Source organism: Oryctolagus cuniculus, chromosome 1 (assembly GCF_964237555.1).
Source record: "Oryctolagus cuniculus chromosome 1, mOryCun1.1, whole genome shotgun sequence".
Classification (NCBI taxonomy): domain Eukaryota; kingdom Metazoa; phylum Chordata; class Mammalia; order Lagomorpha; family Leporidae; genus Oryctolagus; species Oryctolagus cuniculus.
This window is the reverse complement of record NC_091432.1, coordinates 56,297,542-56,311,921: the sequence shown is the minus strand read 5'-3', so window position 1 is coordinate 56,311,921 and position 14,380 is coordinate 56,297,542. Positions and strand designations below refer to the sequence as shown.

At 40.2% G+C, this 14,380-nt stretch overlaps 1 protein-coding gene across 7 annotated transcripts in view; it reads right to left on the bottom strand.

The window, feature by feature from the left end:
* The window catches only part of SBF2 (SET binding factor 2), a 523,890-nt gene that overhangs the window by 83,988 nt on the left and 425,522 nt on the right, over window positions 1–14,380 (bottom strand). For all 7 annotated transcript variants that reach the window (XM_070073459.1, XM_008266103.4, XM_002708809.5 and 4 more), the window contains 5 exons: window positions 14,183–14,352; window positions 13,291–13,364; window positions 11,500–11,695; window positions 4,254–4,381; window positions 2,251–2,426 (listed from right to left, as the gene is read on the bottom strand). In XM_070073459.1, the coding sequence (XP_069929560.1) occupies window positions 2,251–2,426; window positions 4,254–4,381; window positions 11,500–11,695; window positions 13,291–13,364; window positions 14,183–14,352 (744 nt within the window). The remainder of the gene's footprint in view (window positions 1–2,250; window positions 2,427–4,253; window positions 4,382–11,499; window positions 11,696–13,290; window positions 13,365–14,182; window positions 14,353–14,380) is intronic.

Here is a 14,380-nt window from a genome sequence, read left to right as displayed (position 1 = left end):
TTCTCCACTATATATACTAATAGAATTATAAAACAATTATTATTTTATAATAACAACTTTAAAATTTAAACTTTAAATTCAATGCCTGATCCTGATTTTGATTCTGGAACAGAAAGAAAAATAGTTATAAAGGGTCCTCAGCAAAATGTGAATATGGCCTCTGAGTTGGCTAAGGATTTTGTATCAATTAAATTTCCTGGTTTTGATTTTTGTACTGAGGTTTTAGAAGATGTGATTGTCGCTCCCCCTCTTCGTGGAGGAACGACACAGGACCCTGCGTTGTTCTTTCGTCTGCTCAGCCCTTCCTGGGTTAGCTGCTGGTTCTTCCCGGGTTGGCTACCGTCCCTTCCACCTCCGTGGAAGGGCGGTTCCCCCTGCCACTTTCCCCACTTCCGCGAGGGAGCGGCACACCGCCGGCCGGCTCTCTCGGGGGCTGCACAGGTGTTCCTTCAGATAGATGTTCCTGGTACATGTTGTCTCTCTCCTCCTTTATAGTCCTCTTCCACCAATCCCAACTCTGCTACCCACACGCCGAGTACGCTGCTCTCCTCCAATCAGGAGCAGGTCCTGCTGTTTATTGGTTGAACTGGAGGCAGCTGTGTAGAAGCTGTTTCCTCCTCTCCCAGCGCCATATTGTGGGAGAGCAGATGCATAGAATAAGTCTTAATTCCAGTAACAGTCTAGTCCGAGTTGCTCCCAGTTGCTCCCCACATGTGATCCTTGTTCTTAGGGAACATATACCTATGAATTTAAGGATAAGGGAGCATTTCAAATGTAACTCAAATGGTTCAGGAAAAAAAAATGTGATTCATTATTTGAGAGACACAGAGACAAAGTGAGACAGAGAACTCCTATCTGCTGGTTTATTCCTTAAGTGTTAGCAGTGGCTGAGGCTGGCCGAGGCTGATGTTGGGAGCTGGTCAACCCTGTTCTCTCATGTGGGTGGCAAGGACCTGAATACCTGAGCTATCACTGCTCCCCAGAGGGTCTGCTTAAGCAGGACACTGGAACTGGGAGCCAGAGCTGGGGCTTGAACTCAGATATTCTGACATGGGATGCAGGTATCCCAACTGGCATCTTAAAAGCTAGGTCAAAAGCCTGCCCCCATATTACCTTTTAATTCCATTTTCCACAACTTTTTGAAAAAAAAATATATATATAAGAATAATAAATCAAATAGACCAAAATAAAAACCACTGGTTGGCCAGCTCTCTGCTGTGGCCAGGGAGTGCAGTGGAGGATGGCCCAGGTGCTTGGGCCCTGTACCCCATGGGAGACCAGGAAAAGCACCTGGCTACTGGCTCCCTCCATCAGATCAGCGCGGTGCGCCGGCCGCAGCGCGCTGGCCGCGGCGGCCATTGGAGGGTGAACCAACGGCAAAGGAAGACCTTTCTCTCTGTCTCTCTCTCTCACTGTCCACTCTGCCTGTCAAAAAACAAAAAAACAAAACAAACAAACAAACAAAAAAAACCCACTGGTTAATTTGAATAAAAGATACACAGAATTCTTGGTAGTACTACTGTCAATTTTCTCTGTTTGAAATTATTCACAATTATAAAGTTTTCTGTCTCTAGATCAAAGCAAAACTATTAAGCATGGATATTAATAAAATCTGAATAGATTATTATTCAAATGCAGTTAGAAATTGATCAATATGGGGAAAAGAGAAAACATAATTTTCTATTGTAAAAATGCATTGTGAAGGGCCGGCATTGTGGTATTGTGGGTAAAGCTGCTGCCTGTAACACTGGCGTGCCATATGAGTACCAGTTTTTATGTTGGCTGTTCCACTTCTGATCCAGCTCCCTACTAATGGCCTGGGAAAAGTAGCGGAAGATGGCCTAAGTGTTTGGGCCCCTGTACTAATTTGAGAGACCCAGACAAAGCTTCTGGCTCCTGGCTTTAGCCTCACTCAGCTGTTGGCTGTTGGGGCCATCTGGGGAGTGAACCAGCGGGTGGAAGATCTTTTTCTCTCTCTTTGTCTTTCTTAACTCTGACTTTCAAATAAACAAGTAAATCTTAAGCAAAATACATGAATTGTGAGCAATAGACATGATAGTCAAAGCCTCTTCAGGCTTTCAGATCTTGAAACCTGTTACAATGCTGCTGTTCCATAGTATGGCCTAATGGGCTTGACAGAATGGTGAACAAAGAGAGCAATCACTTATACCCTGACACAAAAGATAAACTACTTTCTCTGATAATCAATTATGAGAGGGCTAAAATTAAGAGACCTGCACTTTATCTTACCGGAAAGAAGTGTTCTTTTCTTTCTGCTTGGGTAAAATTATTTGTGGGGTTGTTTGTCCAGTGGCAAAAGCAAAGGTGCTGAAAATGGACTGAGGATAACGGAACTTCATTAGCTGTTTCTTAAAGATCTCTACTACTTCTGGACTGACTTCTTCATCAAACGCTACTTTAATCAACTAGAGACAAAAAAGATTAAACACATCAGAAGGATTAACAACTTCCAGACAACTTTCCCCCAAGTTACTGATATGACAGAAACAATAATACTAAATGGTAAGAATTTGGAGACTGAAGGAACTTTGGATACTACGCAATATAATTTTTTAAATTCTAAAGAATTTTTTTTTTTTTAATTTGAAAGGCAGAGTGAGAGAGGGACAAAGAGATCTTCCATTCACTGGTTTATTTCCCAAATGCCCGCAACAGCTGGCACTGGGTCAGGCCAAAGCCATGAGCTGGGAGGGAGCTCCATCTGGGTCTCCATTTGGGTGGCAGGAACCCAAAGTACTTGGGTCATCATTCACTGCCTCCCAGGTGCATTAGCAGGAAGCTGGATCAGAAGTGGAGGCAGTACTTGATCCCAAGAGGTGATTTAAACCCACTGTGCCACAACACTCACCCCTAATTTTTAAGTTTTAAAAGTAAAAAAGTGGGGCCTGCATTGTAATGCAGCAGGTTAAGCCACTGCTTGTGATATCAGTATCCCCTACTACAGTGTCAGTTCAAGTCCTGGCTTTTCCTTTTGTGATCTGATCCAGCCTTCTGCTAATGCATCTGGGAAGGAAGTAGAAGATGGACCAAGTATTTGGGCCCCTGTCACCCATGTGAGAGACCAAATTCCCAGTTCCTGACTTCAGCCTGGCCATGACCTACCTGTTCCGGTCATTTAGGGAGTAAACCAGTGGATGAAAATTTTTCTCTATCTGTCTTTTCCCCCTTCACTCTGTCACTGATTTCAAATAAATAAATCTGAAAAAAAAAGTGAGTTTCAGAAATGTTTACTTGTTGTAGATGGATAGTTGGTAAGGAAAATCATGTATCCTGAAGTTTGTTTTAAGACTATCTATTCTACATTGCAACAGGAATTAACTTGTTATGGCTAAAGCAGCAAACATTCTTTCCTTATTTCTTAACTGTTGGCCTTCAGAGGGAATTTGGCCTAAAAAAGTTCCTTTATACCCTGAGATATAACAAATCTAGGAAGATAAAAAAATCAGATTTACTACAATCCTAAAAGCACTGTCAGGCAACACTGGAGTAAAGAATGCTGGTAGCTCAGTTAGTGACAAAAACCTCAAGCAGTTAATGCTCTCAGGAGGTGGGAGAAGGTCTGGAGCCTCAAGACCAGCAGCCTGAAGGTTCACACAGCACAGGAGCTACCAAGGAGCTCCTCTAGTGTAAAGAACGTCCAAAAACTGGAACCCTTGGAAATTTTAAAGTCAGAGACGTCACATGAATAATAGGAAAAGCAAAATATTGTGAAAAAGAAAAACTAAGAAAAGGTAACTTTCCAGAGTCTGGTTTGCATCAGTAATTCTACAAGCTTTGATATATTCACAGTCTCCAACAAAAATGCCTGTCTTATCAGGGGTCATTCCATTAGTACCAATAGTAACTTTAGTCCTGGTTACGCTTCTCACAGTTTCACCTCTGCCACAGCAGAGCCAGAGGGCATTTTCTTCCAAAAAAGATGTCAAAAGAATTGCTTTGTATCCGAAAGGTTTGTCAAATAAGAATTGGAGTAGAATTTGAGGGAACAAGACCAGTTGTACGAGTCCCAGTTTCTAAGGTCACTACACATTGACAGACAACCTGCTTGTACGCTTGAGTTGGCCCAGGGGCTCACGAGGTGAGGGAAAAAGGCCAAGGCTACAGTATTTACGAGTTCACTCTGCTGATACACCTTCCAAGGCCCTCTGTACTTCTCTTCTTCTAGTGCCAACCATTACCACAGAGGATTAGTGAAAATGTTTAAACAGTAGGACGGTTTCCTTTCTTTATACCTGAAAAGATGCTGATGTGATCTGCAGTCCTTCTTGCATGTTCTGCTGTAGCTGGTTCTGCACTGTGATTTTCTTCTCCTTGGTGATGGAGGCAATGGGAAAGCTACGCATGACTGTCTGCTCGCCAACTGCGGGAAGACAGCAAGAGAACTTCACCACTCTTGTCTACAATCTCTGTGGCTCACTGAAGCAGCCTCTGGTGGCTGGATGTATCTAAACAGGACAATGCCCAGGAATGCAGTGAGGGGAAATGTGCCATGGTTCTAGAGCCACAATCATTAATTTTACTGCATGGCAATTTACTTCTGAGACATAATCCTCTCCCAAAGTGAAGGAACTGTCACAGACCACTTGCCTATGTTCTACCCCCCAACTTACTATGTGCCACATAAATCACCCAGTTTAAGGCAACCTTATAGGAAAGGTAGGATAGTTAATGAAAGGACAGAGCAACAGAATAGGTTTTTTGAAGTTTGTTTCCATATGCAGTAAAAGGAGCCATATATGTATGATTGTATTTGCCTTTGGAAACAGGAATGGTCTTAAGCCCAGGAATTTTAAGAGTTTAAAGAATGGGAAGAAATAAATAATTATTTATCAATCCCAAGGTTATGACAATGAAAGTCTAGAAAAGAAGTACCACACACAAAGGCTCCCTTATAGAGTTTCCAGCTCCCTCTAGGAGGAGAAGCACATGCAGGGTAACATCACGTGATTAACTCCTAGGTTTTAGGAAATAGACTACAAAGGCTTGTGTACTTCAGAAAAGGAGATCTCTGTATGTGGGAGGGTAGAGAATATTTGTTGGAAGAAGTGAGAGGAGAGGTGAGTTTGAAGAGAGCATGGCATTTGGATTTACAAAGGGCAAGAGGGAGGCCTTTATGGCAAAGGCACAGATAATATCATAGAAATAGTAATGATAAGGTTTCATGGTTGTTAGGTCAGAAGGGCATGATTTAAACTAGGCTTACCTGACTCAGGCTGCACATTTATCCATTTATCATCACCAGACTTTCTCATTCCCTGGATTTATCAATACTGAACCTAAGGCTGGTGCTGCAGCACTGACACCCTGGGTTCCAGTCCCTATTGGGGCGCCGGATTCTGTCCCAGTTGCTCCTCTTCCTATCCTGCTCTCTGCTATGGCCCGGGAATGCAGTGGAGGATGGCCCAAGTGCTTGGGCCCTGCACCCGCATGGGAGACCAGGAGGAAGCACCTGGCTCCTGGCTTCGGATCAGTGCGGTGTGCTGGCTATAGTGCACCGGCCGCAGTAGCCATTGCGGGGTGAACCAACGGAAAAGGAAGACCTTTCTCTCTGTCTCTTTCTCTCACTGTCCACTCTGCCTGTCAAAACAAAATACCGAACCTAAAAAATTCTACCATCTTACATTAAGCTGATGCTTGGAGGCTAAGCAAAATCAGGATGTATACAGGATGTAAACAACCTACACTTATATAACATATAACATATGTGACATGATCAGATTCCTATAGAGAAATAAAAAAGCAAGTAAATTTTGTCTGATAAATATTTGCCTAAAAAGTGAAATTAACACAAAATTTATAAGGAAAAACAGAGTACAACATGAGACTGCACACTAAGTGAAGAAACATGAGGGCTTACAGCAGGCTTGTAGAAAGCTATCTATTTACATACCAGGTTGTCTCCGCAAGAGCTAAAGCCAAGTGACAAACATTTTAAGAATTAACACCTATTCCACTTAAGTTCAAAAATATAAGAGGGAGTAATTCTTCCAAACTTAATCAGTGTGTCCAGCATTATACCTTTATACTCAAACCAGACAATGACACAACAACAACGACAGAAAGCTACCAGCTGATATTCTTGATGAATGTAGATACAAATCCTCAGCAAAATACTAGCAAACTGAATCCAATAACACATTAAAAGGATTATTTGCCAGGATCAAGTGAGATTCATTGATACAAGGGTGGTTCAAAATATGTAAATTAATAAACTCGATATAATACACCAATAGAATGAAGAATAAAAATCCTGTGATTATACTCACAGATGCACCAAAAGACTTTGATAAAATAGTATCCCTTCATGATACAAACTTTAACCAAATTAAGTATGGGAGGAGTATACCTAACACAATAAAGGCCATATAAAAAAACTCAATAGTTAACATCATACTAAAAAGGGAAAAGATGAAGGTTTTCTCTGTTAAGATCTGGAACAAGACAAAGATGCCTACGTTCACCACTTTAATCTAAAATAGTATAGGAAGACCCAGCCAGGGCAATCAGAAAAGACAAAGAAATAGAAGGTATCTAAGTTAGAAAGGAATAAGTCAAGCGGCACGAGCGCTGTGGCACAGCATGTTAAAGTCCTGGCCTGAAGCACCAGCATCCCATATGGGTGCCCATTCTAGTCCCAGCTGCTCCTCTACTGATCCAGCGCTCTGCTAATGCCTGGGATAGCAGAAGAAGTAATGAATAAGTTTTGTCCTTTGGCCCCTGCACCCATGTAGGAGACCCAAAAGAAGCTCCTGGCTCCTGGCTTTGGATCTGCTCAGCTCCGGCTGTTATGGCCATCTGTGGAGAGAACCAGCAGATGGAAGACCTCTCTCTCTGTCTCTCTCTCTCTAACTCTGTCTTTCAAATAAATAAAATAAATCTTAAAAAAAAAGGAGGAAGTCAAATTGTTATTGCTTGCAGAAGATATGATCTTATAAATAGAAAACCCCAAAGACTTCACCAAAAAAAGAAAAAAGAAAAAGAAAAAAATCTATTAGAACTAATAAGCGGCTGATGCCACGGCTCACTAGGCTAATCCTCCGCCTTGCGGCGCCAGCATGCCGGGTTCTAGTCCCAGTAGGGGCGCCGGATTCTGTCCCAGTTGCCCCTCTTCCAGGCCAGCTCTCTGCTGTGGCCAGGGAGTGCAGTGGAGGATGGCCCAAGTGCTTGGGCCCTGCACCCCATGGGAGACCAGGAGAAGCACCTAGCTCCTGCCATCGGATCAGCGCGGTGCGCCAGCCGCGGCAGCCATTGGAGGGTGAACCAACGGCAAAGGAAGATCTTTCTCTCTGTCTCTCTCTCTCACTGTCCACTCTGCCTGTTAAAAAACAAAACAAAACAAAAGAAAAAAACTAATAAGCAAATTCAGCAAAGTTACCAAATACAAAATCAACATACAAAAATCAGTGTTACTATACATGAATAGCGAATTCCCTGAAAAAGAAATCAAGCAATCCCATTTCCAATAGCTACAAAGCAACTCTCTAGTGCTAAATTTAACCAAATAGGTGAAAGACCTACGCAATGAAAACTACAACATGCTGACGGGAGAAACTGAAGAGAACACATAGAAATGGAAAGACATTTGTGGAAGAATCAATAGTTAAAATGTCTATACCACTCAAATTGACTCACAGATTCAATACAATCTCTATCAAAAAAAACACCAATGACATTTTTCACAACTAGAAAAAAAAATACTAAAACTTTTATGGAATCACAGAAGACTCTGAACAGTCAAAGCAATCTTGAGCACAAAGAAGACACTCCTTGACTTTAAAATATATTACAGAGCTACAGTAATTAAAACAGCATGTAACTGACATAAAAACAGGTACGTAGACCAATGGAACAGAATAGATATTCTAGAAATAACCTCATGCATCTAAAGCCAAATAATCTCTGACAAATTTGCTAAGAATACCCATTAGAATAAACACAGTCTTTTGAATAAATAGTGTTAGAAAATCTGAATATCTGTATGCAAAACAAAGAAACCAGACCCTGGTCCTTCACTAAGCACAAAAATCAATTAAAAATGGATTAATGAACTAAATTTAAGACCTGAATTTTTGAACTTACTAGAATAAAACACAGGAGAGATAGATCAGTACATTGGAGTGGGTAAGAATTTTTGGATCAGACCCTAAAAGCACAGGAAACATAAGCAAAAATAGACAAATGGGATCTCATCAAACTAAAGAGATTTTTCACAGTAAAGGAAACAACATAGTGAAAGGAAACAAGCTACAGAACAGTAGCTTCTAAGTTACACATCTGCCAACAATCAGATTTTAAAAGAAAACAATTCAATAGCAAAAAACCTTAAACAACCTAATTAAAAAATAGTAAATGTAAACGCATTTTTCAAAGGAAGACATACAAATAGCAACAGGTACATAAAAAAATGCTCAACATCACTAATCATCAGGGACATGCAATCAAAGCCACAATGAGATATTATCTCACCCAAGTTAGAATGATAATTATTAAGAGGACAAACGGTAACAAGTTCTGGTGAGGATGCAGACAAAAGGGAATCCTTGCACACTGTTGGTGGGAACTTAAAACAGGATAGCCAGTTTGGAAAACAGTGGGCAGTTCCTCAAAAAAACTAAATGTAGAACTATTGTGAGGTCCAGCAATTCCCACAGCTGGTGTCCACTCAAGGGAAATGAAATCAGTCTGTGGAAGAGCCATGTGCACTGAGACGTTTATTACAGCACTAGTCATAATAGCCAAGACATGGAAACAATGTAAATGTCCATCCACTGATGAATGGATAGAACAATATGGTGCACAGGGGCCAGCACTGTGGCACAGCAGATTAAGCTGCCGCCTGAGATGCTGGCACTCCATATGGATGCCGGTTAGAAACCTGGCTGCTCCACTTCTGATCCATCTCCCTGCTAATGGACCTGGAAAAGCAGTGGAGGATGGCCCAAGTGCTTGGGCCCCTGAACTCATGTGAGACCTGGAAGAAGCTCCTGGCTCCTGGCTTTAGCCTGGCCCAGTCCTAGCTGTTGTGGTCCCTTGGGGAGTGAACCAGCAGATGGAAGACCTGTCTTTTGGGGTCTCTCCCTCTCTTTCTGTAACTCTGCCTCTCAAATAAAAAATAAAGTTGGTACATATTATTACTCAGCCATAAAAAGAATGAAATTCTGTTATTTTCAACAACATGGATGGGAGTAGGGGTTGTGATGTTAACTAAATAAGCCAGGCACAGAAATACATGTATCACATGATCTCACTCACATGTGGAGTCTAAAGAGTTGGTCTTGGGCTGTTGGTGTAGCAGGTAAAGTTGCCTTTTATAATGCTGGCATCCTATACTGGAGTGCCGTTTCGAGTCCTGGTTGCTTCACTTTTCAATACAGCTCTCTGGTAATGTGCCTGGGAAAGCAGCACTTACTAGTCCCCTGCTATCCATGAGGGAGGCCCAGATGGAGCTCCTGGCTCCTGGCTCCTGACTTCAGCCTGACTGAGTCCTGGCTGTTGCAGCCATTAAATCAGCAGGTGGATGATCTCTCTCTGTCACTTTTTCTAATAACTAAATCTTTTTAAAAAATAAATTAAAAAGTTTATCTCAATAATGATGGTTTACAGGCTGGGGAGAGTACATGGAGGGAGAGTTGTGGGTGCTAAGCTATAGATAGAAGTAAAAAGTTCTGGTGTTCTATTGTAAAGTAGGGTGATTATAGATAATGATGATCTACTGTGTATTTTTCTCTAAAAAAACTAGAGGAAAGGATTTTGAAAATTTTCACCATAAAGAAATGTTAAATGTTTGAGGAGATAGAGATGTTTACCCTGGTTGCACATTACACAGTGTATGCATATATTGAAACACAGAGAGAGAGACCTTCAATCCACTGGCTTGCTCCCCAAATGCCTACAAGGGCCAGCAATGGAGCTCAGAACTCCATCCTAGTTTGCCATATGGGTGGCAGGCACGCATTATCCACTGCTTTTCCAGGCATGTTAGTAGGAAGGTGGATTGGAAGTAGAGTAGCCAGGACTTGAACCAGCATTCCAGTTTTGGATGTGGGCATCCTAAGAGGTACTATGTCAGACCCAACTGAATTTTGTAGCTTTTTTACTATATTGTATGGTAAGCAATCTTTTATGACCAATAGTTTAAACCATCTTGATTCTATTAAACCTAGGAATAATATAACTATTAAGATTTTAAAGAGCTGGATGGTGCTGTGGCATAGGGGGTTAAGCAGCTGCTTGTAATGCTGCCATCCTATATGAGCACTGGTTTGAGTCCTGGCTGCTCCACTTCCTATTCAACTCCCTGCTAATGTGTCTGGGAAAGCAGCAGAGAAGGCCCAAGTGCTTGGGCTGCTGCACCCATGTGGAAGATCCAGAAGAAGCTCCTGGCTTTGGCATGGCCCAGCCCCGGCAGTTGTGGCCATTTGGAGAGTGAACCAGTAGATGGAAGAGCTCTCTCACTCTCTGTCACTCTCTATAACTCTGCCTTTCAAACTGAATTAGACAATTCTTTTAAAAAAGTCTTCAAAAATAGTCTAAATACATTTTTTTACATCTGAGTTTCATTGTTCAACAAAATGCATAGCACATAGTGCATACTCACTAAATGCTATCAAATGTTTTCACAGGAAGAAGGACCATCTAGCACAATGGTTTTCAACTTTCAGAATTCATCATATTTACTTGTGGGGCTTAAAAAGTATACAGATGCCTAGGTCTCCCCATTCTTATTGCTTCAGATTCTAATTCAACTATTTGGGGTTTGGGCCAGAAATTGACACGTAATTTCAAGCTTCCCAGGTAATTCAAACATGCATCTAAGTGTGAAAATTACTGGATTACCACCAATGAAAGCCCAATTTTCTAAAATAGCAGAAAATTAAGTCCATAGGAGTTAGGTGACTTATTTCAAATATCAAGATTCCTTAGTAGCAATCTGAATTTGAGGTATTTGACTTGTAGTCCAATAGTCTGGCCCAAAACCTTATGTACTTTTCCAATCAGTAAGAATATTTTATAGAGAGACTACAGTGATTTTAAGAAGTTAATGCAGATTACTTTTGGATAGGGCATGCTATTCCTTCCTAATATAGAAGGTTGCATAGAGTCGTAGAAAATAGAAATAGTAGTTTTGGGAGTTTATGAGAGGAAGAAAAGTTGCTTGCTGAGAGGGAAGCAGGGTTGATTAGTGCTGTCCCAAGTTGGGATAAGTCAGCAGGGGCATATTTAAAAGTCAGTTATTGTGACCACCCTAGGTAACAATAATCTGCCTCAGGAACATTTACAAGACAGCCTTTGTTCTTCAAGTAAAAATTTATGACCCAAATTATAATTATCTTCTACAGATAAAAGTATCCCCAACCTGTGTGGCAAAAAGGCTTACTTTGGATTTCAAATTATCTGCAAGTCACTGTGCACAAACTGCATCAAAACCTCACGTACCACACAGATGACTGAGTTCAGACAGTGTATCAGGAGTCATACCCAGTTGATCATGGGGAGCCCCTCTGAAGAGAATTCTGTATGTGGTCAGGAACAAGGCTCCTTCTGCCGGCAGCAGCTGTGGGCCTCCAAGAAGACCTCCAGTGGCTTCTTCTCTTCCATCAGGATCTAGTAGGACCCGAAGACCTTCACATACAATTTCTTCTCCTGGCAGCAGTGCAGGTCTAAGAATCTTGGGCTAACAATATAGAAAGTATTTTAAACACTACTCTTATGGGGTTTCCAAGACTTAGACCATGGGTGGAGAATGTCAGGCCTGTTGGCCATATAAGGCTTACAAAGTTATTTGGTCTGGTCCTGCAGTTGGGACTTAATTAAATAAGTCTACAGCAGGCTAATTTTTAAGTTGTTAATTTTGTATTGGCCCATGAATGTTGTTATAAATATCCAAATGGATATTAGCAGAAAAAAAGTTCCCCGCCCCCAAGACAGTTATACATCTAAAATACTTGAGCCAGATTTCCCAGGTAACAAAATGATGAGTAAGCAGATTTGGGAAGAAGCAGAAATGAGGTTTCTACATCCAAGTGTGAAAAGATTCTTGGAAGCATTGCTTATTAACTGTGGAGTCACTGGAAAAAACTCGTTGTTTCAAATACCCATTCAAAGGAACATCTGGCAAACTCTAAAAAAACCACTTTGATCTATATGTGCTAGAATACACTGTTACATTAAAAAAAAAACAAATTGCAAACCAATAAATAAGAATGATCCTTTTTTCTCTCTCTCTTTTTTTGGATAAAGAAAAAATACCATAGGGTTCAAGGTGGAGTTGTGTGTGGGGTAGGAAGGACTATGGAAGACTTTAATTTTATACAACGTATTTCTTTCATGTTTGAATTTTAAACAAATGGCATTATTACTTTTGCAAATTGGAAACAAAATATTTAGAAAAAAATGAAGAGGTTTTAAAAAGCCCTGTCATTCTGCCAAGTAGTTATCGTTTTAACATCTTGGGAAATCCTGACTCAGCTCCTTTTATATGAGGAACCACATGATAACATTCCTTAGAGATTTTAGGGCTGGGAAAAGAAATACACCACTCCTGAAGGATTAATATGCTTATTTTTGATTAAGCAATAAAAACTATATGAATCAACACTATTCCTTTTGTTGGCTATAGGAAGCACAGGGCTAAATGGAAAGAAAAAAATATAAGATCAAATATAATATATATCAGGTTTTTGCTAGATTAGCTTTCCTATCTCTCTGGCTTCTGATCTCTATTTTGAATTTATTTTTAATAATTCTGTTATTTTTATCAATTCTGTTATACAGGAGAGAGGTTTCTGAGCGCCAGTCCTTAGATGGTGCTAGACTAGCTACAAAATAATGATCTAGGAAGCTTGTTAAAAAACAGATTTCCAGGCCATGTCTCAGGGCTCTCCAGTTCAGGACTCTGAATTTTTAATAGACTACAAACTTGGTGCTTTTATAGTAATTGCTTTCAACCCTCTTTATCTTTGGTAAGTAGGCAGGGAAAAATATCCTGCGTTGGGTTTAGAAGTTAGAACTGTTGATAATTCATGCCCTGCTTATAAAAGTAGACAACAAGAGGTTATTATTGCTCCTTTGTTGAATCCAAGAAAGGATACTGTTCCTAGTTTGGTATCATTTTTATAAGGTTCTACATGACAAACTGCTCTGAAAGTTTAATATATCATTAAAACTGGAGCTGGTCTCAGTAAAAGGTTAGGAGAAAGTACTTTGTAGAGTGCAACAGTCTATTGTTGCTGTTTTTAAGAAGAGATGTTATTCTCTGAAAGCATGTACCTTCTGTATAGGTGGAAGTCTTCTACTCTCTCGATGCACTGCCTCTAGGGTCTCAATGTGCATGGCTACAATTCCTAGGATGAGTCAGAGTATTCAAAATGAAAGAGCACAAAATAAACAGATAAAGGCAAATTCCTGATATTTCAGAACTAAAAACAAGTAACTTTGGCAATTCATCAAAAAGTTAAACAGAATTACCAAATGACCCAAAAGTTACACTTTAGGTAATACACCAAAAAGAACTGAAAACAAGGACTCAAATAGATACATGCACATGAATGTTCATAATAGCATTATTCACAATAGCCAAGAGTATATAAATAACCCAAGTGCCTACCAACAAATAAATGGATTAAAAGTGGTCTACTGATACAATGGAATATTATTTAGCTATAAACAGAATAAAATTCTGAGATATGCTAGCCCACTGCTGATTCTAGAAAACATTACACTAAATGAAAGAAGCCAGCACACACAAAGGTACAAATATTGTATGATCCCATGTACAAAAAATATCTAGAATAGACAAATTCATAGTGACAGATAGTAGATTAGATGTTGCCAGATGGTAGGGAGTGAGGATACAAGTGGTTATTACTTAATGGGTACAGAATGCTTGTGGTGATGAGATAGTTTTTGGAAATAGATAGTGATAAGGGTTGCATAACATTCTGAATGTAATTAATCCATTGAAATGTACATTTAAACTGGTTGAAATGGCAATTTTTGTTACATATATGTTACCATAACTTAAAAACATTTAAAAAGTTAATCACAAATAAATAGCAAACTAATAAGTGGAAAACTACCTGGAAGATAAATATTACAGGTGTTATGTTGGAACTTGGTTATCTCCTATGTCCTGATTCTCTAATATTTGCAAGATTATTACCTGGTATCATGCAATGGAGGCTCTTGATGTGATCCTGAGTCACTCCACTCTCCGTACAAACCTTGTCAATAAATCGCGTAATGAACCGCACAACAGAGTTGGCAATGTCATTCTCTGAATCTTCAAACCCACTCTCCGTATCATAGCTCTCAGCAACACTTCCTGCAATACTAAGACAAAGAAATCCATGATCAGTAC